General features: G+C 42.7%; 1 protein-coding gene across 4 annotated transcripts in view; it reads left to right on the top strand.

Annotated features, from left to right (window-relative positions):
- Positions 1-23116, top strand: part of LOC146983437 (myosin-10) — a 54939-nt gene that overhangs the window by 8771 nt on the left and 23052 nt on the right. For all 4 annotated transcript variants that reach the window (XM_085785032.1, XM_085785030.1, XM_085785033.1 and 1 more), the window contains exons 3-5: positions 276-432; positions 19890-19917; positions 22210-22312. In XM_085785032.1, coding sequence (XP_085641158.1) covers positions 276-432; positions 19890-19917; positions 22210-22312 — 288 coding nt within the window. The remainder of the gene's footprint in view (positions 1-275; positions 433-19889; positions 19918-22209; positions 22313-23116) is intronic.

Genomic DNA, 23116 nt, shown 5'->3' with positions numbered 1-23116 from the left:
GCACTGATGCAGTGCAGGCCAGATGCTTTACAAAATCCAGAACAAACATACTTGTTTTTAACATAAGAAAAACAATCATCTCATGTTTTACATATTCTGTTCATATTCACCTTGAATTCTGGCTGTTGGGAGCTTATTCAGCCCGCTTTAAGCAGGATTGATTATGTTTTTGTATTTCTTAAGAACATGGTGATTCTGGTTTTGAGCTGCAGGGTCTCTTTATTCCTAACTACATTTTAATTTCCCATGTTTGTTTGTTTTATTTTTAATTACAGACATATTCTGGCCTGTTCTGCGTGGTCATCAACCCCTACAAGAACCTGCCCATCTATTCAGAGAACATCATTGAGATGTACAGAGGGAAGAAGCGGCACGAGATGCCTCCACACATCTATGCCATCTCCGAGTCAGCATACCGCTGCATGCTTCAAGGTATGTCAGACTTTTTTTTTCTTAAAATAACCCTTTATCTTGCTTCTGGCCCCTCACAGGTGTCTGAAAGTTGTGTGTGAAACACGGTGGCGTAGATATTCAGTTATATGCAGCTCAGATGGAAACTGAGGTTGTTTTTATGCATTTGTGTTTGCATTTCGGCCTCTCCTGGCAGAGAGTTTAGCTCGTTTGCAAGCAGCATGGGGTTTGGCTGCATAGTGCAGGAGATTAGTACATGAGGAAAATGTGTTAAGTGTGTGAGAGGTCACAAGGTCAGAGCGGATGTGACATCACTGATTATGTCTGAGAGGTGTGCTTTCACAGAGGGGGTTCAAGATTAACTGTCTGGCAGGTTTTCAGGTTTTCCAGCTGTATGGTAACTACATTGCAATAATCGGCTGGTCGACGTCACCCTTCACACTGTAAATTGCTGGGCAAAGGATTTGGGATTTAAGTGTTAAGTAGCGTTGTTCATTAAGATTGCGTTTAATATCAATAGCAAGTGGTATGCAGCATACTACATACCGTATGCTTTATGCTATTCTTATGTAACATCCTGGCTCTGTATAACATTATTTAGCTTATTTGCTCTTCAACCACTGTATCTTTTCTTTCAAGCACACAAGTTCAAGTTCAAGTCATCCTGACGTCATTATAAGAGGAATATTTTTCCATTTGAAACATACAAACATACTGTATTTCTCTTTCTGAATTCTTTAACAGCTTAACTGAAAGCCTGGGCTTTTCCTTATGGATTTAGTATATTTTATTGCTATAGACCATATTTGATCTCTTCAGTATATCAGTGGCAGAGATGGACTAAACCAGGGGTTACCAAACTTTTCCATGCCAAGGCCCTCCAAACAGCATCAGCTTATGGCCAGGGACCCTTTTTGCAAACCCAACGAGATTGAGGCTTGATGTCAGACACAAACTGCCAGGTCAACACAGTTTATGATGTCATGAATGATATTTTGACTGGCAAGCAATTAGAAAGGGTGAGGGATCATGATGGCAAATAAGGTTTCAATATGTTATTACTATAAATTATATTTCATAATAATTCTCAAAATATAATCATATGATTTTATTTTGTTGTTTGCATTTTTTCTCATCTTCACTCCAATTTGCTGAGGACCCCCTAACAAACCCAGGCGGCCCCCAGCCCCCACTTTGAAAACCACAGATTTACACAGAGAGTAAGAGAGAAACAGAGAGTGTTGGGAGCCATATAAAGAGGCAAAGAGAGAGACAGCAGGTTCAGCCAGCATCCGTCCTCAGGTTGTCATTAACTGGACCTGCTTCACTGATCGTGTAGAGCTGTCGTCATCCTAAACACACACACACACACACACACACACACACACACACACTGCTCCTTGCCATGAGCTGCAGCTGTTGAATACTTACATGTTTAGCTTTTTTACTGTTAGCTGGGTCCATCATCAAAAATCATTCACCATCAAAGGCAAGAAAGTCCAAAAGATTAATGGGGCATAATACATCGTAGAAGTGTTGTGTAACTTGTTTTAATGGACTTGTATCAAAGCTCTTACTTGTTTGCACATTGCTGTGTGTGCCTTTTCGAAATTTGTTTCATGTGGGCATGTTTACAAAGTAAAGACCCACAAGACACAGGGCTGTGACCCACTTTGGATTCTGACTAATTGTTTTTGAATCTCTGATGTAGAAGAACCGCTGTGATAAGCAGAACCTTTATCAGAGTCTATCAGTGTTTAGACAGCCTCTCTGCTCTGCTGTGTGCCATCACTGTCAAACTGCGGAACAACAGCATTAGTTAGTCACTTTAGTTTCTTTTTAATGTTGTTTCACATCAAAAGTTTTTTTGTTTTGTTTTTTCGAAATGGCATGTTAGCCAGTGGTTTTCCTGCTCTTTATTTTTTTTATTTGTCCCAACATGCATCAGCTTTGATGTGACATGGTTGGTCATTGATCGTCTGGTTGACCTCCACAGCTGCAGCTGTAAAGCTCCAGAGTTTGGGTGACTATCTGATGTTGCCGTAGGCTCCCTGTTATTACATGCCCTCAGACTGTGTTCTGGTCTCTGGTCTCAGCAGGCTGGCTCTGCACACAGCTGGGAGCTTGCCTGGAGCCTTGGGCTGAGCAGAGCCAGATCGTGGATCATCTATTTTCAAAGTTCGGTTCAGGAAACCCTGCGCTATTTCATGTCAGGCTTAGAATCTGTTCAGTGCAGATACTGTATATGCTTATTATACAAGGCCACTGCAGCACCTGCTAAAGTCACTTCCTGAATTTCTTCCTGGTTCTATCACTTTTGTCTAAGCATATGCTTCACACTCTAAATATAGATTTACTTAGAACAACAACCACAAAGAATCACACACACACCCTCACCCCTATCCTGTTGTCACTATTGTGGGACGTTTGTCTGCATATGGGACACACACACCTCTTTTGTGCCACCATTCTTTTCTCTGACCCCTTTTTCTCAGTCGCCGGTGTTCATTCTTTCGGACCACTGTCCCTTGCATGGGGCGGGGCAAAGCAGCCAGTGGAATGAGGTCATCACTGTCCCAGCTTTCCATACCATGCTGTGCTAAATTCTACAAGCTGAGTCATCGTCAAGTTGTCACAGTGGTCGCAGCAGTCCGTTATCCACTGCTGGGCTCCTGAGCAAGGGGTGCGGTCACCATAGATACCTATGTATGTGTGTGTGTGTGTGTGTGTGTGTGTGTCTGGGACCAAAATAACCTTCCTCTGGGATGTCGAATAGAGGTGTCACTTGTTGAGTGACAGTATTTTCAGTGGCAGCAATGAGAGACTGTTGTGTGTGTGTTATTGACTGAATCTCCTTCAGTCTGTTTGATATGGCTACTGTCCTGTTCAGGGTGAGGGAAGCTGTGTCTTTTAATGCTCCAAAGCCACTGCAAACTATTTGGGAACTCCTACTGTTTTATAATTGCTTTCTTTCTTCTCTCAGTGACTAGACCAGCTGGCCCCTCTCATTTCCACCCTTTTCTCCGCTTTACTTACCAGTTTGTTCAGTCCTCTCCTGTCTTTTTTTTTCTTTCTTTCAACCAGAATGATCTGGCTTGGAAGACGCTGAAGAGGAAAATTCCCCACATCCTCGAAGGCATTTCGGTCGCCTTTCACTTAACATGAAAAATACAAACCACAGCTCTGCTGGAAGCTTTGTGGTGGCCCTGTTTGCTTTGTTCCTTCCTTCTCCTGCTTTGATCATTGAGCTCAGGGGGACAAGTGTGAGGAATGTCCACCTTCACATCACTCCTCCGCATCAAGATACAGCCAGGGTTGCCATGGCTAGGCCATTGCTTAACCTTGTGTCCCCATTTCCCTCTTATTTCACCTCTCAACCAAGGGGGCAGTTGTCGGTCTGAGAAGTGAAGCTCACTTCCGGGTTCAAAAAGCTGCAATCCCCTCGGCTGTCGCTGGGGGCTGGCTCCAGAAGGGAGCAACTCCAATTGAGCCCCATGTTAAAATAGCCGATTTTACAGCTTTAAAAAACATATTTACAGCCTGGTACATTTCATTTTTTTGGTCTCAACCGATAGTTTCTACCCCCGCACACACTCTGAGGGGGGTGAATTTTTTTTAAACTCTACCGTTTTACTGTTATTAGGTTTAAAGTTCTGGCCAATTAGGGCGCAGAACCGTTGAGTGACAGGTCCGGCGACCGCTGCTTCGAGGCCAGTGGGCGGGCTCTCGGCCGGCCAACGGCCGCACCGCTCCAAATATGGCAAGTAGAATCCAACATGGCGCGGCTCAAACCCCCGTAGTAGCGGCACAAAACAGACTCCCCCAAACCAATGGGTGACGTCACGGACGCTACGTCCATTCTTTATACAGTCTATGCTCTCAACTAGTCAGACAGCAAAGCTAAGTGCGCAGCAGATTTCCAAATGCTCCATGTCTAATGTGTTTAGATTTGTTTGTGTGTTTTAATGTGTTTCATTTACTTTTTTCCAGCTAATATAATTAGTTAGTTGCCTGTTTCTGACTCACGCTGCTGTTTCTCAGGAATTCAGATTGGGCAGACTTCCACTGTACAGCAGTGTTACTGCAAATTCAGCTTAATCAAGAAACTCAACAAGTGTTGTACTTTTCCAGGTGTGTGGTTGTTAGTGGGAGAAGGATGTTGACAGGTTGTGCAGGTGGTAAGTGGGCCTTCAGTCACACATCAACATGCTGTCATGTATGGAGAGATATCTTATCTTCAATGGGGAAAATTGCATGTTAACGCCAGGTGAAAAATGCACAGAGTGGACTGGAATGTGGTTGGATCATGATGGTGGTCTTGTCTGCACTGTGATCTTGTGCTAGGTACAAAATAGTATTAGTATCTAATATCTTATCTGTCATGTTTCATGACGTCAGCGAGCCCAACCTAACTGATTTTCATATTAATATCTGATCACACTGCAGGCATAATAAAGATAATGAGGACACTTATCAATACCAATTATGTATTCAGAGGTTCATGAATTATTCAGATGATTGATCCATATTTGAGCACTTGTTAGCACTAAGTGAAAAATGGGCAGTTGGTGCAGAACGACTAGAGCTGGGAGTGCACTCTACTGTAAATCCAACTGAACTTGCTGTTTTCACACAGGCAACAGCGTGGGTTTATGGCCAGAGAGAGCAGCCTCACTTGGCTGTGATTGCTGCTGTGTGTGCAGGCTGGGCATTCCTCAGTACAGTGGCACCTTCAATCGGTCAGCGCTGTGTTGTCACTGGTTGCTCAGTGCATATTTTTGGTCTCTGCTCTATACTTAAATAATTAGCTCATGGAGTATATGCAAGTCGACGCTATTAAACAAGACTCGTAGTAATCAGATGTAAAGGTATTCGCTTGCAGTGCCATATTCCACAGTAGTCTGGGAACACAACTTTATTTTGTTTCCAGTAGAAGTCATGAATTCCACCTCTCTTGATGTGGATACTCTTCAATATGAAATGTCTCTTATCCAGCAGAGCAGAGAAGGGGATATAGGAGGTAACGCAACAGTCAGAGAAGTGGAAAATGTCTTGGAACACAGAGTTGAGAGGGAGGGTCACGCAGAGAGAGACATGAGGGGGGAGAAGAGGGACTGTCGAAGGCCTTAATATTGAAGGGGATACTGGGAAAGGGTTGAGCTAGGATAAAAGAGGGCGGGCACAAGACCCCTACAGACATGATAAACAGGATTGGAAGTGGAGATTTAAGAATAAAGAGAAGAGGGTAAAGAGGAAAGCCAGCAAGGAGCATTAAAAAGCAGAGAAAGAGGGAGTCAGGCAAAAGCAAGACGGGGCAGAAGGGACAGAGTTATGGGGGAAACAGAGCAGAGGGTACAGGGGAAAGGCAGAGGGGGCGGCCAGCATTGTGTCTCACAATGGGGGCTTTGTGCAGACTGAAGGGGGTTGGGACCAGGGTGCTCTGTGAGTGTGTGTGTGTGTGTGGGTGCAGGCGAGGAGGCCTGGAGCTACAGAGCTCTTCCCTGGGAAATGAGGCCTCTTGTTGGGGCAGTAAGAGCTGGAGAGAGGGGCTGGCGGAGGGCACACCCATGGGCTCTGAGTGACAAGACAGGTGTACAGGGTCAGGGACTTTTTCCCTGGTCTTCAAAAGGACCGTCTGTGCTCTGTACATGTACAAGAGATGGCTTTCAGACAAATGGGGAAGCCTGTTTAAACAGCATGCTTGCTTGAGTGTACTGCAAAACACACTTTGTCTCATGCACACAAATACACACAGACAGATGCGTCTTTAATGGCAGACAGCTGGAGAGTTCATACAGGATAAAATCATATTTCTGTTTGGGGGTCGCACATCAGCTCTGATTTATAGTTACACTCCTTCTCACATGTACACGTAGACATTTTTCCTACCTAGTCTGGACAGTTAGATCACTGGGGAGGCTGTTGTGTGTCATCGTCATGCATATGTACGTATGTGACTGTTTCATGCAAAGAAACCTGGATCTTGGATTTTCAACATACTTTGTATTCTCAGATGACACATTTTTTAAAAGATATTACAGGTTGATGAATTGCAGACATGTGGCTTAAGTCAAAGAATAACTACAAATGTTAAGACCAAATTAATGTGACCTACTACCTCCTGTGCATGAATGATTTACGGCGTTGTATTGTATTTCTTTTTTCACCATATGTTATATAAGTGATGAAGCGGTGTCCAGATTAGCCAAGCTCACAGATCAGTCAGGTCAGTGTTTAACTGTGTGTTGTGTTGTGTTGTGTTGTGTTGTGTTGTTTACACATGTGTAGTCAATAGTCAACACTCTCAGCCACTCTGCCAGACCAGGTCCTGACCCAGAATGCTTTGTGTGTGTGTGAGCTGCTGTCATGTATTGCCCTCATTCTTAGATAGTGTTGTCATGGGAGACGCATAGCATTGATACCAGAGGCATCAGTGCCATGGATAGAGTTACCTGACTGACTGTGACTGCCCTGCTGCTAACATCCCTTACCTTATAACCGACTGTGACCGGGCAGCCAGCAGCTCTGTGACTGGGTGCTTGTTCCTCTTGTCACTCAATTTGATGAGCTAATGATAACATGTGCATTTTTTAATCTGTAAACTGAACACTTTATAATCTTAATTTTTTTAAAGGGATACCATTGCCATAATCCCTATAGTCATAGCAGTAGGTTCATTATTTGTCGGTGCAAGCTATTTTTAGAAGAGCAGAGCAGAGCCGCGAGCTGCTCAGAGCTACGCTACGGAGGCTAATGGGATTTCTTGGTTTCCCTCATCAAACTCATCAAATACACAATCCAACAACTCCAAAACGCTCTGGTGGACAAGTTGTGACCTGCACATTCACCACGCTGTGAGATAATAACGGAACGTTACAAGGTGGAGTTGTTTTCGAGGTAAATTCGTGCAAAACCACTCATGTGTGTTCCCGTCGGGGGCAGTTTTTCGGCAAGCAGTTTCTGCATTTGCCTCAAAAACAACTCCGTCTCGTAACGTTCAGTTATTATCTCATAGCGTGGTGAATGTGCAGGTCACAACTTGTCCACCAGAGCGTTTTGGAGTTGTTGGATTGATTGTGTATTTGATTAGTTTGATGAGGGAAACCAAGAAATCCCATTACCCTCCGTAGCGTAGCTCTGAGCAGCTTGCGGCTCTGCTCCACCGTTCTAAAAATAGCTTACACTGACAATTAAAGGAAACAAACCTACTGGGAAGACTATAGGGATTATAGCAATGGGCCAATTTGCCAAAATGTTGAACTATCCCTTTAAGTTTTGGGGGGGGGGGCTTTTTTGCCTGTATTATTACAGTGAGAGTAGAGAGATAGGGAAAGAGAGGTGCAAGGATGGGCTGCTGCTCAGTTTTAAACCCACTGCTGCAGCTAAAACAAAGCCTGTGTGGTGCGCGCTCCTCCAGGTGAGCCACCGGGGCGCCCCAGTCTTAAGATAGTTTTAATATTTCTTTCACCTCTACTTGACACTGCTTCAGTGACCTAGTTAAAGATGTAGTCATATGAACTTAACACTCCTATAACCTTTTTTTTATCCCCTTCAGATCTTGTATATTATTTTATATTCCTTCTCTGATTCCATCTGATTCAATCATACAGTTTCCCCTCTGTGACTAAACCTCTGCTCCCCCTTGTGTGTCTGGATTCCTGCGGGGCTGCAGAGCTTAGCACTGTGATATTGGAGGTGCCAGGATAAACACACATACGCACACACTCATACACACGAAAACGGCCGGGATTATGGTGGGCCTAACCGTCACAAAGAACCACTGTGGGCCAAACAAGCCGCCCGACGGCTGCCATCTGCAATCGATTACATTGCCAAATACTTTCTGCCATATCTCCCACAACTGCTTTCTCTTCCCTTTCATTGGCCTAAAGGCAACACCCAACAGCAGAGGGCTAAATTTAAACTCAGTCTAAGCATGCTGTTGTGCAGCACTTACACTCTTTTAGCAAAAACAAAATTGTGCATGTGTATATTCACTGATGAGCCATAGGTGACTGATTTCATTGTCGTGGGTGATTGGTGCATATTTCTGGCCTGTTTGAATCGTTTATTCTGAATCGAGTGGTTGGATTTGAAACATAATTTGTAGTTTAAATTGTTTTCCACGGTAATCACAGCATTATATCCAGTCACCTTCTTTAATCTTATGGCTGACTGGTGTGTACCTGTAATAGTAGCTTGAAATGTCTTGGTCCTACTTAGGGACCGGCCCAGCCCAGAGAAGTGTGGGAAATGTATCAGGGATATTGAAGCAGCACTGGTAATAATGTGTATTATGTTCTCATGGGACCCTTCAATGGGTAATCTTTGTTGACAGTGGCATACCGTAGATGATGGAAGGACATGATGAGGTGTGTCAGTAGCAGGCTGTTTGGTAGTCGTCCATGATGCTGAACAGGACTGGTTTCCAGGCAGATGTTATAATAAGTAGAAAACCAGACTGGAGACCTGATACTTTTTTTTCTGCTTTCTGCGTTTTTAGGGCTTTCATTGCATTAGGAAAACACCTTTGAGGAAAACTCTGCCAAAAGGAGGGTATGTTATATTTGAATAAGGTCGATCACAAATCTTTCTCTTGTTCACAAACCATTAACTGGTTTTTAATGCTGCACAGTCTGTTGGCATTCACTCTTGATCCTAGCATATCCCACCCTCGGCAGCAAGGAAGCGGTTGTCTTGTCCGTAAAAAGGCAACTCATTTCATTGCCTTTGGTGTTGTGACAAAATTCTGAGTTTTTGCTGTAAAAGTTGAATAACTGGTGAACGTCACCCACAGAGAATGTAATAGCACAGTGGAAATAAAAATGAGCTATCATGAAATGCAGACTCACTCTGGTGAGAATGGTTTTCTGGATATTTTTAAGATGATAGGATTGCACTGATTTGGAGCGATTGTTGCCAATACTGACTGGAAAATGATGAAGGTTTGTAAAGCCATGGCTAATGAACAATAGTCTGTACTCTCTGGCGCGGTTGTTGTCCTCAGTGATTTCACCTCTTCTCTGTGTAATATTCTTGGTGTTTGTATGCAGTTTGCGGTCTATTCACTGTTGCCTGCTGTATTTCACTTGCATGTACAGTATTGTCCTCAGGTAGTAATCCGTCCAAACTGCATTAAACTGTCTCACTCCCACCCTCACCAGATGTTACAGTCCTACTCACCGACTCCCCACTGGGAAGCTGAGCCAAGCATTTTCATCCCCCCCGATGTGTTGTCTCTCTGCTCTGCTGCCATATGGCCGCTCCATATCTCTAAGGCAAAGACACAAACTACACTTAATGCTGGAGAATAAACATATTAGTTTACAATTAGAGTCTTCTAATTAGCCCAAGGATGTTTACTGCACCAGTCCAGCACCTCTCCATGAGAAACATGTGGGGCCTGGTTTCCTACAACTCTCTCACATGTCCTCTCTCTTTCTCATGCTTGATCGCTTTTATCTATCTTTACCTCTCTTTTCCCTCCCAGACTTTTCTCATTTTACCCCTACATCAGAGGCATTTGAAAAATGTGCTTTGTGGGACCTGAAAAAGGAAAGACTCCAAAATCCTGTCTAAATGCTCTCTGTAGAGGGAAGCTCAGACAGTATAACACAACATTACAAGCCAAGCCCAAGTCCGCAGGGCATAGAGCTGAGAAAATGAATTTAACACGCAAGAGATTCCACTTTCTGAGTGTGTGACACTGTTCTTAAATCCACTGTTTAACCTGATATCTTGCAATTTAATAATGAAATACTTTCACATGAAGCAGAGCAACTCATATATCACATGACCTAATTTGAGCTTCTTTTTTTTTTTTTTTTAAACTTGATTTACTTCAGGTGGATGCCTATGTGACCTGTGAACATTTTGGAAAATACTCAAACTTATTTTCTGGTGATGGGCAAGATGAGAATGTTGATGCCATGCCACACTTCTGTCTGAAGAAGACAAGATGTCCAAAGATAACCTTTAATGCTCATTGATTAACAAAATAATCAGCAGCATAGAATTCTCTTGTGCCTTATTATTATCTTGTTGTGGAAAAATAGAAACAGGTCAGATTTGGGGCAACCTGGTGATCTAGTGATAAGAACGATACCCCCATGTCATCTATCAGACAGTCAGTAAAGAGTTAAAGAGGCAAAAAGTCAAAAAAATGTATAATTTGGAATAACCCAGGCCAGGTTTGGTATCTTGTTTGCTCCCTGACTGAAGAGTTGGTCCGGTCACAAAATGACAATCAGAGATTTTCCCCTGTTGCTTTTGGTCCAAAGGGGTCAAAGAGGAAGACAGTGATGGAGAAAGAGACAGATACGAGAGGTTTACAGGCTTCATAACTGGAAAATCTAGGAGTAATTAATGGGAGTAGCTTCCTTGCCACCATTTGTGTGTGTTTGTCCTGGTGTTGGATCCCTGTCGACTTTGGCACAGTCACCCAGGTGGTCCCCTCACACACCGCTGTCATTTCCGAGAGGGCCGGGACATTTGATGACAATCTATTTCTGTCTGTGATCTCAGCTGCCGACTGTCCTCACTGCACTGAAACTGAATCAGAAGTCCCGAAACACCCCTTAGGATTTCATCTCCAAGTATGTCAGCAGGAGACACGGCATTATTTATAGTTGGAAAAGCTCCTGTTTCTGTTTTCCTTCATTCCGTCAAGACTCCAGTGTGCCACTCTGATCTGCCACTCCGCTATCTCCATTTTCCTCTCTGCGTTCTCCTATCTCGTCCTGTCCCACCACCACACCCTTCTGTCCTCGCCTGGCCAGCCTCATCTCTAGGACTACAGTCCTCCCTCTCCTGGGAAGTATCAAGTTCTGCCACATACACAGGGGAACATACTGGGACTATCAGTGGGGTTTCAGGATGGTCTCTCCACCCATTTTTCATTCAGTGATACTATGAAAATGCCATGCCAGTTGTGTTTCAGGTGTGGAAGGGGTTCTGTATTATTGTGGTTGGTGATGAAACATGTTAGCTTATAAGTATAAAAGCAGACATAACCTCTGAAATTTGGACCACACCACACCTGCCACTCATTTCCCCTCAACGTCAGCTCTGTTGCTCTGCCAGCCTGCTGAAAACAACGCCTGTTCCACACCCTAGAGGCCCCAGGGCTGGCAGGGAGGGAAACCAGGGGCATCCGAATTCCAGGACACACACACACACACACACACAGAGAGAGAGAGAGAGAGAGTGGTACACGTAAATGGCCAGTCAGCTCTATGAGGCTGTCTGCCCTTCTGTTCGTAGGCTCATGAATGCCGAACTGGCAGCTGGTTCAATAGCGTTACAGTTGAGCTGTTTGGTCAGTCAGTGGTTGCTAAAGGCCATATGTACAGAAACCCGTATTGTAGTAATTCGTGAGAGCTTGTTTTCTGCACCAAAGCATCAATGAATGAGCTAATATCTATGAATAATATTATGATGAATGGTCTTAGTTATGAATCCTCCGACCGCTGACACTTTGGTGTTTAAAATTTGTTACAGATTCTGCTTTTGTGCTTATTAGAAATAGAGAATCGCTCACTCAGTTTTTTAACTCAGGCTGCAGCTGTTTAATATTTATTTATTAGTTTATTAGTTATTTATTATATTAGTAATTATCATAAAACTGTTGTCAAATGTCTATCACTATCTTGTGTCTTGTGTCTAAAAGCCTAACATGACACCATCAATGGGTTAGGGTTGTCTTGTGGGTTAACCCTTACCCAATAACTAAGCAGCATTTTGTCCTACTCAGGATGCTTTAACAAGAGATTGTGTCTTTTTTTTTTTAATTCCTATTGTGCCACAGATCCAAAGTACTGTGAATATAAATGGAATTTTTCCCAGCGTCATTCACACTTTCAATTCTGCCTTTCTTGCCCCTCAGTGGAGGTAAGTGATGTGACTATTAGTATAACCATAATCACTATTGTGGGATTTATGGCTTCTCAGTCTGTTTATCTTATCACAGCTGCTGTTGGAGGATGTAGCGTATTACTCTTCTTCTGTCCTGTACTTAAGTGTGTTTAATTTGCGTCTTATCATAATTGTTCGGAAGCTTCGAAGTGACAGTTATAGACTGCAGGCGCCCGCAGACCACAACACTTCCCAAATCACGCTGACTCTTTGCTGCTTCCACTGTCTGGGAATGTGAATGAGCTCTGTCTCACTTGTGTCACACACACACACACACACACACACACACACTTACAGCTTTGTTCGTCTCATTTTAAGTAGCTCTGGATTCTGCCCTGTCTCTGTTCTTGGCCTTTATGAGTTAAGCAAGCTGCCATTTTTATACCTTTACACTAATACAGTCACCATATTGTGTGTATCTATGTGTGTGTGTGTGAGTGTGTGCATGTGTGGGTGGGTAACCCTCGCTACATATGCCAGAACTTTGTGAGAGAGCAACTCACTGACTATCACTTAGGATTTCTTATGTGTGTGATGTGGTTGCTATGGTGCTTCAATTTTCACTGTGTGCAGTTGCACTTTACAACTTCTTTTATGAAGCAAATTGGGAGAGCTCGAGCTTCAGTGTGGAAAATGTGTTATGTTCAGTTGCGAGACCCCAAAAGGTTGAAAATTAATTTCAATTTCAAGCCAAACTTCCATTTATGAAACTTCATGTTCCTAATTGGAAAGTTGCATTTTAGTTTCTATAACTGGTAGAATATTTACATCTATGTATGTACAAAAATGTTAAGAGAAGTGCTTTGCTTGCATATCTTTGTGTGTTTGGTTGGTGATGTTATCACAGGTATGACTATGACTAATGAGAATAAGTGTTGATGTAATTGTGAATAGTTTGACAGCTGGCTGGTGCACATGTTAGCATTAAAACAACAGTTTGAGACAATTAGGAGAACAGTTTGTGGGTTAGACATCCACTGAACTGGAGCTACGTTGCTGAGGACCATTGACAATAAATGGACGTAATTATGATCCTCGCGCCAAGAATGTTTTTGCACACCAAGTGTTGGTTTGTGCTGGGGATGTGAAGAATGTTTCTGGTGGTTGTGGTTAGGTGTCCAAATGAGAAATTTCACTCAGCTCAGCCCTTTAAAACTGAGTGAAAAAGACTCTGCTCTCATTTGTGTGATCCAGAGTTTCAAGGAAACCCACGGGAGCTTTTTCTTAACACACGTTTCAGCCTATTAACTACAAATCACTTCATTTACATTACTACACATCACTTCCCAAGGTATTTTATATAGTGTTGTAGATTGTTGAAAGTATTATTTCTTCAAGGCGTCCAAGCAGCTTACAATGAGTTACCTGTAATGCTGTGAAAAGCAATTAACATGAGTTACAGTCCAGAGAGGCTGTACAAGGTTAAATGAGGTCGGTAATGGGGGTTATAGTAACGATTGGGGCTTTTGTGGAGACCGGGTGAGAGGGGGGAATGCTCTGGAATGTGAAGAATGAGGGTTTGTTTAATCCTCGTGGGGGATAAATTATTAGCAGAAAAGGGAGCCCTGCTGTGTAAGACAGGCCAGTCTCCTACCATGGGAGCTCAAAGTGTGATTTGTGCATGGGAATATTGTTGTGCACCCATGAGTCTGACTGTGTACGCAGTTGTTTTGGAGAGAGAAACAGAAGGAGTTGTGCACAAACTTTCCACCGATGTGGAGTGAAATGTCTCACATTAATTGAACTTGTGCACTGAACAGTGTTTTTATAACTGGCAGCTCTCTATCTTCAACAAGGAGCAGGAGTTGTTTGTTTCATCCTCCAGTGAACTGTGGTGTGACGCTGCAGCAAAACGGATTTTTTGACAGACTCTTCCTGTTCTGTCTCTTGAATTTGTATGAAACTGGTCTCCAAACAGAGTTAACTGTAACATAAACGTGATGAATGAATGGATTAACTGATTTCTATTGGATTTGAGTTGTTGTGGAGTAAATAACTAAAGAAAGCAGCGAAAAGTTCTGGAGATGAAGTGATCAAATTAAAACCATCTGTTGGTGTGGAAAAGCAATTTTGTCTCCGCTAAGGCCTGACTCTTTAGTGGTCTAGTGAGTAATCTGGCTGTGGACTATTCATGGGGGGGAAAGGGGAAATGAGAGCAACAGAGAGAGAGGGAAACACAAAGCGTAAAGATTTAGTGAGGCGGTAATGAGCTACTGGAAGAGAAGAACACGTTCTCTTTGACTGATCCACCTACGCCTAGCCAGCATGGCATCTTGGGTAAATATGACCCAGCAGTTAGTTGCCGTGGTGATGAAGGAAACAGCAGCTGCCAAGAGGGTGAAGGTGGCAGCATGGAGCAGAAGATGGAGGCACACTCCCACCCACTGAAACAGCACAGGTCGTGTTAACCGTTTAAAAAAAACAGTCACAAAACAAAAACAAGTCTTTTCTTATGGCTAAGCTGTACAATAATACACAGTCCATGACAATAGTTTTATCCAAAATCCTCTGTTTCTAAAAGCTGAATAGCTTCTGAACAAGGACTGTGTAACACCATGAGAGCCAAGGAAACGTCTTCGTCTTGGATGTGATGCATTTACAGCAATCAGCACCCAGTATGTGTTTCATAGGAGAGGACACTTAGAAATAAAAACCCCCTCTTGAGACTGTCTGGCATACTCCATCAATATCCACTTGGTATTGTCTGATAGAGGACAGAGATCGTATGAGGGAAGCCGGATAAAGGGGATGATTGGTTTTCAGGGAAAGATTGGAGAGGTGCTGATGTGGAGGTGATAGATGATTTCCAGAGAAACAGAAGGTCAAATGAAAGTTTTTATGAGGTCATCATCAGAGGTAAGCTGGGTTATAGCCATCTGATGATGAGCAGAGAATGAAGTGACTGTGGATCTAACGGAAGTCCAAAGGTGTGTGTGTGAGTGAGTGAAAGAGAGTAAAAATTATCATTTATTTTAAGCATACATTGCATGGATTAATGTCTAATCTATGTAATGTATAGTGTTTTAATTGCTTTTATTTATTGAATTATTATCAACATGTCTATTACCATCTGGCGAAGGGACTGCTGATGAAAACTAGCCCTCAGCTAATTCAGGCACATTTACTTTACTTTACGTTCTGTGCACTGTCCCTTTTTAAAAATAAAGAATTTGAAGAAAATGGGTGTGTGTATACAGGATGGATGGACATTTGGGAGCGTATAGTTCAGCAGGAGCTGCAGTCGCAGTCCTTTCGCTTCTGACACTGATTTATTTATGATACACATGCAGGATAATCTCCACAACATGTGAAACACTGCTTAAAGTTGAAACGTTTCGTGGATTTTCCCTTGTTTTGTTGTAGTTTCTCTCTGCATAGCTGTAGTATCTATTCCTGTTCATGCCACTACTGTTCCAAACAAATGACGGCTGCTGCCAGAGCAAAACATCGTAGTAATTCCTCTGCACTAGGGGAGTTTTTTCAGGAACGACTTAACTGCCATACGGTGTTTATAAAGGCACCAGAGCAGGTCTTTATCTAACCATATGGGAATCTGGGCTGCAGTTGTGAGCAGTTGTTGAGCCATGAGGGCGAAGCGTTTAAATACCAAAAGCACAATTTGTAACAGATTTTTGTCACAGATTGCAATCAGGTGCTAATTTCAGAAGCATGAGGTCACACATGCAAAACTGTTTGGCTCTTTAATCATGTGAAGCTGCGTCGATGTGGCTCTGGGGCTGTTTACAGAGCCTGTATTTGGTTTTCATATTCCTGGTGGGTTACGCAGTGTTGCGTGCCTCAGGTGCATCTGATAAGCTTGGGCTTTATCCAGATGTGGCTGTGAAACACGGACAGGAAAAGTAATCAAACTTTGACCCATGTTTCAAAGGCTGCCTCATTATCAAGAGATGGCGCCGTTTAAAGTGAGCGGCTCGTTCATCATGCTCAGCAGTAATTCTCATCCAACAGAAGTGTGCGTGAACTCGTTTGTACTTCAGGGTGTTTATATTTGTGGACAAACAACTTGTATTCCAGCTCGTCTGCACTGCATTCGCATTCTTCATTCTTTGATGAGAAAAAGACCAGAAAGAGTTCTATTGACACATGGCCTCCAGACACACACACACACACACACACACACACACACACACACACACACACATTAACATGTTTAAATTCATTGTAGAGAGACCCCTCGTGACTGTAGTTAGATTTGTCCCAGCCTGACACATTGCCAGTAATTGATATCATGAATAAAGCATTATTTAAATTAAAGCAGAAGTAAGCGATCCGGTCGTTTTGGCTAACTTCTTGTCAGCCGATGGAGTTAGCAGCCCCTGCCCTCGTCATGGATCTATTGGTCCTCGTCCCTACGTCACCACATTCACGCGCATCCCTTGGCTGCACACACAGAGAGCACCGCCCCTTTATGCCGTTCTCTCTCCTCATTGGATAAAGGTTGTAGGATACAAGGAAAGTTTTCTCCTCGGCTTACAGCAGAGCAGAGTGACTGACAGACCCGTGTTTCGGACCAAACACTCTATAGAAGTGATAAGCGGCCGCCCCATGTAGAGGCTACAATTCTCAACGCAGGCGTCCCCGGTTCGAATCCCGCGTCGGGCAGACCTTTCCTGCATGTCATTCCCCCTCTCTCTGCCTCCCCCTTTCCTGTCTATCTCACTATGTGCTATCAAATAAAGGCAAAAAAGCCAAAAAATATACTTAAAAAAAAAAAGTGATTGCTGTCGGAAGATATAACTATTTAAGACTTATATTAACACAAACATTCCGCTTACTTCTGCTTTTGCGCTAGAGCAAAAGGTCATTTTATCTGGTGAAAGATAACACCTAGGACCGTCTGAGCCGTCTGTGAAAACTGACACACATCAGCTAGGCAGCGTGAATGAGGACAGACTGTGACAAGAGTCACTTCAGCTCCTCATCCCCACAGAGCAGATGGCTGTTAGGGGTTGTATTGGATTAAGTTAAATCCACTGAAGGAAGAACTTCTCTTTGAGCAATTGATCAGAAAACATTTTAAACAACACTTCATCTCTCCCTTTGCCCGAGTAGTGCACCAAGACAGAATGGAAGAGTGAGCTGTGTGTGTGTGGGCCGATTCCTTTCAGTTTTATTGAGTTTAGGAATGCAGAGGTGTTGCCAAACTTATCTTTTTCAACAATCCAAGAATCTCCTTGCTTCCTGTCACAGGAATGTCACTATTGGACTATTGGAGGGCAGCAGCAGGACTCACATGTTTGGCACAAGTGTGACTGTTAAGATCATCATCAAACTCGCTGTTATCTTTTGTGGAATCCAAAATAGTGTTATAGCTTCAACTTAAAAGGACTCAAATTGTGTGTGTGTTGTGTGTGTTGATAGACATAGTGTTAACAGTAAGGTATTCCTATAGCTTCTCTTCCTGTATGCTGCACATCTTGTATATATGTTTTTGTCCTTTTGGTTTTAGCGTTGACACATGGGATGTGTCACCTATCTGCTAAAGAGCAATATGATGTCAGGCTTCGTTCTTCTCACAGGACACAAGCAGATAGTTTTGCAATTTTAGTTCATGACTGTATCAGTATCAGTCAAGAGTTATGACGTGTTGTACGACACGTCTATCAGATATATCCTTTCATTTTGACTAGAGAATGTAAAGGGGATTTCTTGAAATTGATATTTGGAAAAGAAGTGTTCAGCTGAATGAATACATGAATGAATGAATGAATGAATGAATGAATGGTACCTTGATAATGGAAATAATAAAAAATGGTAAATTTTTATAGTATGCTGGTAAAATGGGTTTTTATCGAATATCTGTATCATTTGTTTATCAAATATTCAGCTACTTAAAGCAGAAGTAAGCGGAATGTTTGTGTTAATATAAGTCTTAAATAGTTATATCTTCCAACAGCAATCACTTATTTAGAGTGTTTGGTCCGAAACACAGGTCTGTCAGTCACTCTGCTCTGCTGTAAGCCGAGGAGAAAACTTTCCTTGTATCCTACAACCTTTATCCAATGAGGAGAGAGAACGGCATAAAGGGGCGGTCCTCTCTGTGTGTGCAGCCAAGGGATGCGCGTGAATGTGGTGACGTAGGGACGAGGGCGGGGACTGCTAACTCCATCGGCTGACAAGAAGTTAGCCAAAACCACCGGATCGCTTACTTCTGCTTTAAGTTTGTTTCTGTCTTGATTTATCATTCATCAGTCAAATCTCAGGGTAGACGTGTTGTTGAATGGTTGAAATAGATTGTTAAAGTGAATCGATGAACTGTAATGTTTATTTAACAGGGACGATACATACAACATTGCCACAGAAAATGGGAAAATGGGAAGCATATAAGACGTCTAGCTTCAGCTAATTTACTGTCTTTGTCCCTGGTCAGGCTTTAGAATAGAATAAAATATACTGAATACATAAAAAAAAAGCATTAATACAAATACAGTGAATAATACAATGAGTAAGTACCTTAAATAAATAAACACAGTTGCAGTTGTAAATTACTGATTAAAACACAAATTAAATTTAACATTAAACATTGGTAAAGTGCTGTTGTATTGACAATGATGGGGTTTAATTTCTGATAGTAAAGAATTCCATAGGGTTGTAGTGTACCTTGCACTGAGAGGGATGGTTGGCCAAATGTTGGGCTGCACCTTCAAATTTTACAGTTTTGCTTGGTTATGCTCCTTGTCATTGTCCTACAGTTGTCTGTCTTTTTAAAGATCTGAGACATTGTGGGACCAGTCCATTTACGCACCTAAAACCAACTTTCAGAAAGGAGAATTTGAAGTAGTATTGGTGGTAGCATTAGATAACATATTATAATTAATTCCAGTATATTTGGGACATGACTGATGGCTTGGGGAAGCAAAACCTGACATATTCTCAGACAAACTCATGCCCTCGGAGTATGAAAAGGAACATGTGACATGATGTTTACCAGTGGGTGTATTAAATTAGGGCACACTCTTAGTTTGACAGCATGAGAGGGAGTCTAGAGTTTCTGCAGATAAACAGGTCAGTTCCCTCTGGGTTCTGGTCTTTGTAGTACGCAGCAGGACTTTTCAAGTTGAGAGGTCACACACTTCAGTGGGTATAGCTGGCTAATCCTGTCATCTGGACTTGGGTCTGAATTCCTGTGTGATGAAAGGTGTAAGGGCTTCAGTTACTGGTCTAGGCGTTGGTTTATGACCATTACACAGCATGGTTTTGCAAGAAAGTGCAGCCTGGGGATGAGGAATGGACTGTTGGCTCTAATAATTACCCTTTTTCGTATGCACTTGGTTAATAGAACAAGTGTCCATGGAACAATATTTTATTATGTCCTATTATTCTCAAGGAAAAATACAAGGAATAATTTACCATACAATCATACCCAGCGTAGCTCCAGTCTTTACACATTGTTGCAAAAAGAAGTTGCATTGCATTGTACTGTATTAGAGTCCAGCAACCTGACCACAAAATGCTGTCTTTGTAATTATTGCAACTGCAAGAAAGGTTAAAGCCGAGGAGAGGATGGAAAGATGCTGACATTGTTTTTTCTTTTCTCTCAACAGATCGTGAGGACCAATCAATCCTTTGCACGTGAGTACTACAACTCTTCATTTCCTCTCTAGAGGTCATTTCACTGTCAGGTCAGATGGTTGTTCTGTCCCTAAAGCTGGTTCTGCTGATGAAGCAGCTTGATCAACTAGAAAATGAAACCGTCACAAGATGAACATTATATAGATTTACCTGAATAGGATCATAGGTTCGGTCACTGCTTTTTCTAACTTGCGATAAATGTTGTAACTCATAAGTATAATTGAACCACTTTAGAAGGATCATTGCCCCTGGATTACCTAGTTTCTTGGTTATTTTAGTCTAATTGAACTAAGCATTTTTCCGTCTCCCTTTCATCATTCTCTCACCCTGGGTCAGTTGGCCACCTCCCATCCTCCCGCCGTGTTTTATTTAAAGACTTGTTTCAAATAGCTTTTTGCGGATTCTGGGTTGTGCCGCAGCTCTGCCCAGCACTGAAGGAGTTATGAGTGTGGTTTGGTGCCCTGCCTTCATCTACTATGGCAGAGAGTAATTAAGTGCCACACTCCTTCAATGTGGCTTCAGGCGATGCTGCCAATGAGCAGACAAGAGTCGTTGCATAATCTGTCCTGAAGTCTGAAAACTACACCCCCTGTTGGCAACAGCCATTTTAGCTGCGTCACCCCACTGTTAAATAAGAAGTCGGGTGGTAAAAGGCGGTATTTATAGCGGCTGCTCCCACACTGTAAAACCCTTTATATTGATTTCAATATAAAAACTACGAGTTGGAAGTGCACAGTCAAATTTCCAGGCCAAAGTGATTATAAAAACTCACCTGTCTGCAGACCAGTTAATGGCCTCCTCATACACAAAATAAATTAAAAAAAATACTGCATTGACTTTGCAGCAACCACTTTGAATCTGGTTAGAATTAAACATCTCTTGTTGTGTATATTACAGCTTCAGTGACGTTTTTGTGCGGTCATGTGGGTCAGCACTGTGTTCATAAAAACATTGAGTGAGTGTGAATTGTCAGGAGCTGGTGTTTATCTGTGCTCTCCCCTTAACTGACTAGTCTCATTCCTAGATCACCATCTGAACACGTTATCCAGATGTCCATGTGACTTATTTCAAGCTCAGATGCTTGGACAGCAATAGCACAAAATACAAACACGCAGGAAGTGAGAAGTAGCCCTCGTGTTGCTGCATTATGTCTACTGTACATGCTGTATCATATGTGAAGAACAGGGAGCGGCCCGAGAGGCGGAGAACTTGTAGAATTTCTCGTCGCGACAGTTGCAAATTCTTGTTGACATACGAGAGGTGTGAGAGAGCGATCAACAGAGGATGTGAGTCAGGAGAAACGGGGTGCTCCCTGCCATGCATGTCTCCCTGAAGGGTAAAAGGATAAGATGTGAAAAGGTCAGTGAATGGTTACTTCCATGAGAAATATTCCTATGAAACCAGAGCCAAAGTGGGATGTGTAACTAATTTGACCTATATTGCTATATTGATATGTTGCTGCGTCCTGCGTTTGTGAATCCGCCCATCAGATTCTGGTTAAAACTGCTCCTGCGTCTTCCTTGTGTGCAGTAGAGCAAATTGCCAGCTAGACTAAAGCCACTGGTATGTATCTCGATGTTGTGTTGCTGGCCTGGTTTCAGTGCTAGCCCTGGTTTTCTGGGTTCTGGGACCTGACTGTGGGAGCTGTGGATGGCCCGGCCTGAACACACAGCTATCATTAGAGACGGCCCAAAAGCAGAGCCTGGAAACTTTGGAGACTGGCCCACCAAACCACAGTCTTCCCCAGTAAAACCAACTGACAGGGGGATGGATGGATTTAGAAAGCAACAACAAATAGTCTGATGGTCATTTTCTCTCTCCTTCACTTTCCTTTTTCTCTTTGTCTATTTTTTTTTTCTCTTGAGGTTCATCCAGTCACTTCTGACCACCATAATGATGTGTGAGAGGGATTTTGGTTTGGGTTTCATGGTGTTTTCTCTGTACCTTGCTAAATTGTGGGGAATTTACACAGATTATTTCCTGTGATGAATAACAGTAACTCTATTATATGTCACAGAACAACAGCATTTTTTTGACAAGGAAGAATAAATGATTCCCTTTATGCACATTTAAAAGACACACACACACAAGTAGAATAGGACTAAAAGCTGGCTATGCCTCACAAGTTAAAGCTGGTGATTCATGATTGCAAACAAAGAGTGTGGTAATTTGAAAGTGATGAGAGAGGCTGAATTCAAACCTTTTCTCTTACTCATCCTTTATTCACTTACACTTTTTCATTCCCTGTCTGTTCATGTGTATATCCGTGCCGTCTGTCCACTTTGTTTTCAGAGGTGAATCAGGCGCTGGCAAGACTGAGAACACGAAGAAGGTCATCCAGTACCTGGCCCACGTTGCCTCCTCACACAAAGGACGCAAAGACCACAACATTCCTGTGAGATCCTTCACTGCCTACGTTTTTCCTACTCTATCCTTGGCCAAGCCTGTGCCTCCAGTTTCTCCTCCTCTCCTCTCCTCTCCTCTCCTCTCCTCTCCTCTCCTCTCCTCTCCTCTCCTCTCCTCTCCTCTCCTCTCCTCTCCTTTCCTCTCCCCTCCTCTCCTCTCCTCTCCTCTCCTCTCCTCTCCATCCCATTTGAACTATCCTTAATCTCACCTAGAATTAAAAACCAAATGGACCTATTGGAAATTTATAAACTGCTTCTGCACATCATTATTGTAATTTACATGACCAGTTTGACATTTTCAAGTCTGCCCAGATTTTGGTTATGTTATTTGTTTGATCTGTGCAAATACCAAATGTTGCAGATGATTTTACTTGTTTGCTATTGATTTATTCCTACGCTGGGACCAGTAACTTTCTGAAGTCTTAGCTGTAACCACACAAAATATGAAGTGTTAAATCTTGTGTTTTTTCCAGGTAATGGTTGGCTGCTGTTGTAGCTTTATATTTAGCTCTGCAAGAGGTGTTTTTTTCTTCAAAATGTCAAACTACTGTATGTCTTTAATGAATTGTGACATTATTGTGCTCTACATATCTTAGTGTTGATATTCATCTGATAACAGGTCATGTATTAATCCTCAGCTAACCTGGTAGATGTTACAGTAATGTAGTCTCACTGGTCACTGCTCCTGCTTCATATCATCCAGTGCCATTCTGTGAGAGTGCAGCCATCGCTGGGTCTAACTGTATACCGGTGATCTGTTTCCTGTGGCTTGTGTCTGACATAAGCGCTTCAGG

Source organism: Trachurus japonicus, chromosome 8, assembly GCF_045865225.1.
Source record: "Trachurus japonicus isolate A0001 chromosome 8, Traja_1.0".
In the NCBI taxonomy this organism is placed as follows: domain Eukaryota; kingdom Metazoa; phylum Chordata; class Actinopteri; order Carangiformes; family Carangidae; genus Trachurus; species Trachurus japonicus.
Note: the sequence above shows the minus strand (reverse complement) of the source record. Positions and strands in the feature narration are given on the sequence as shown.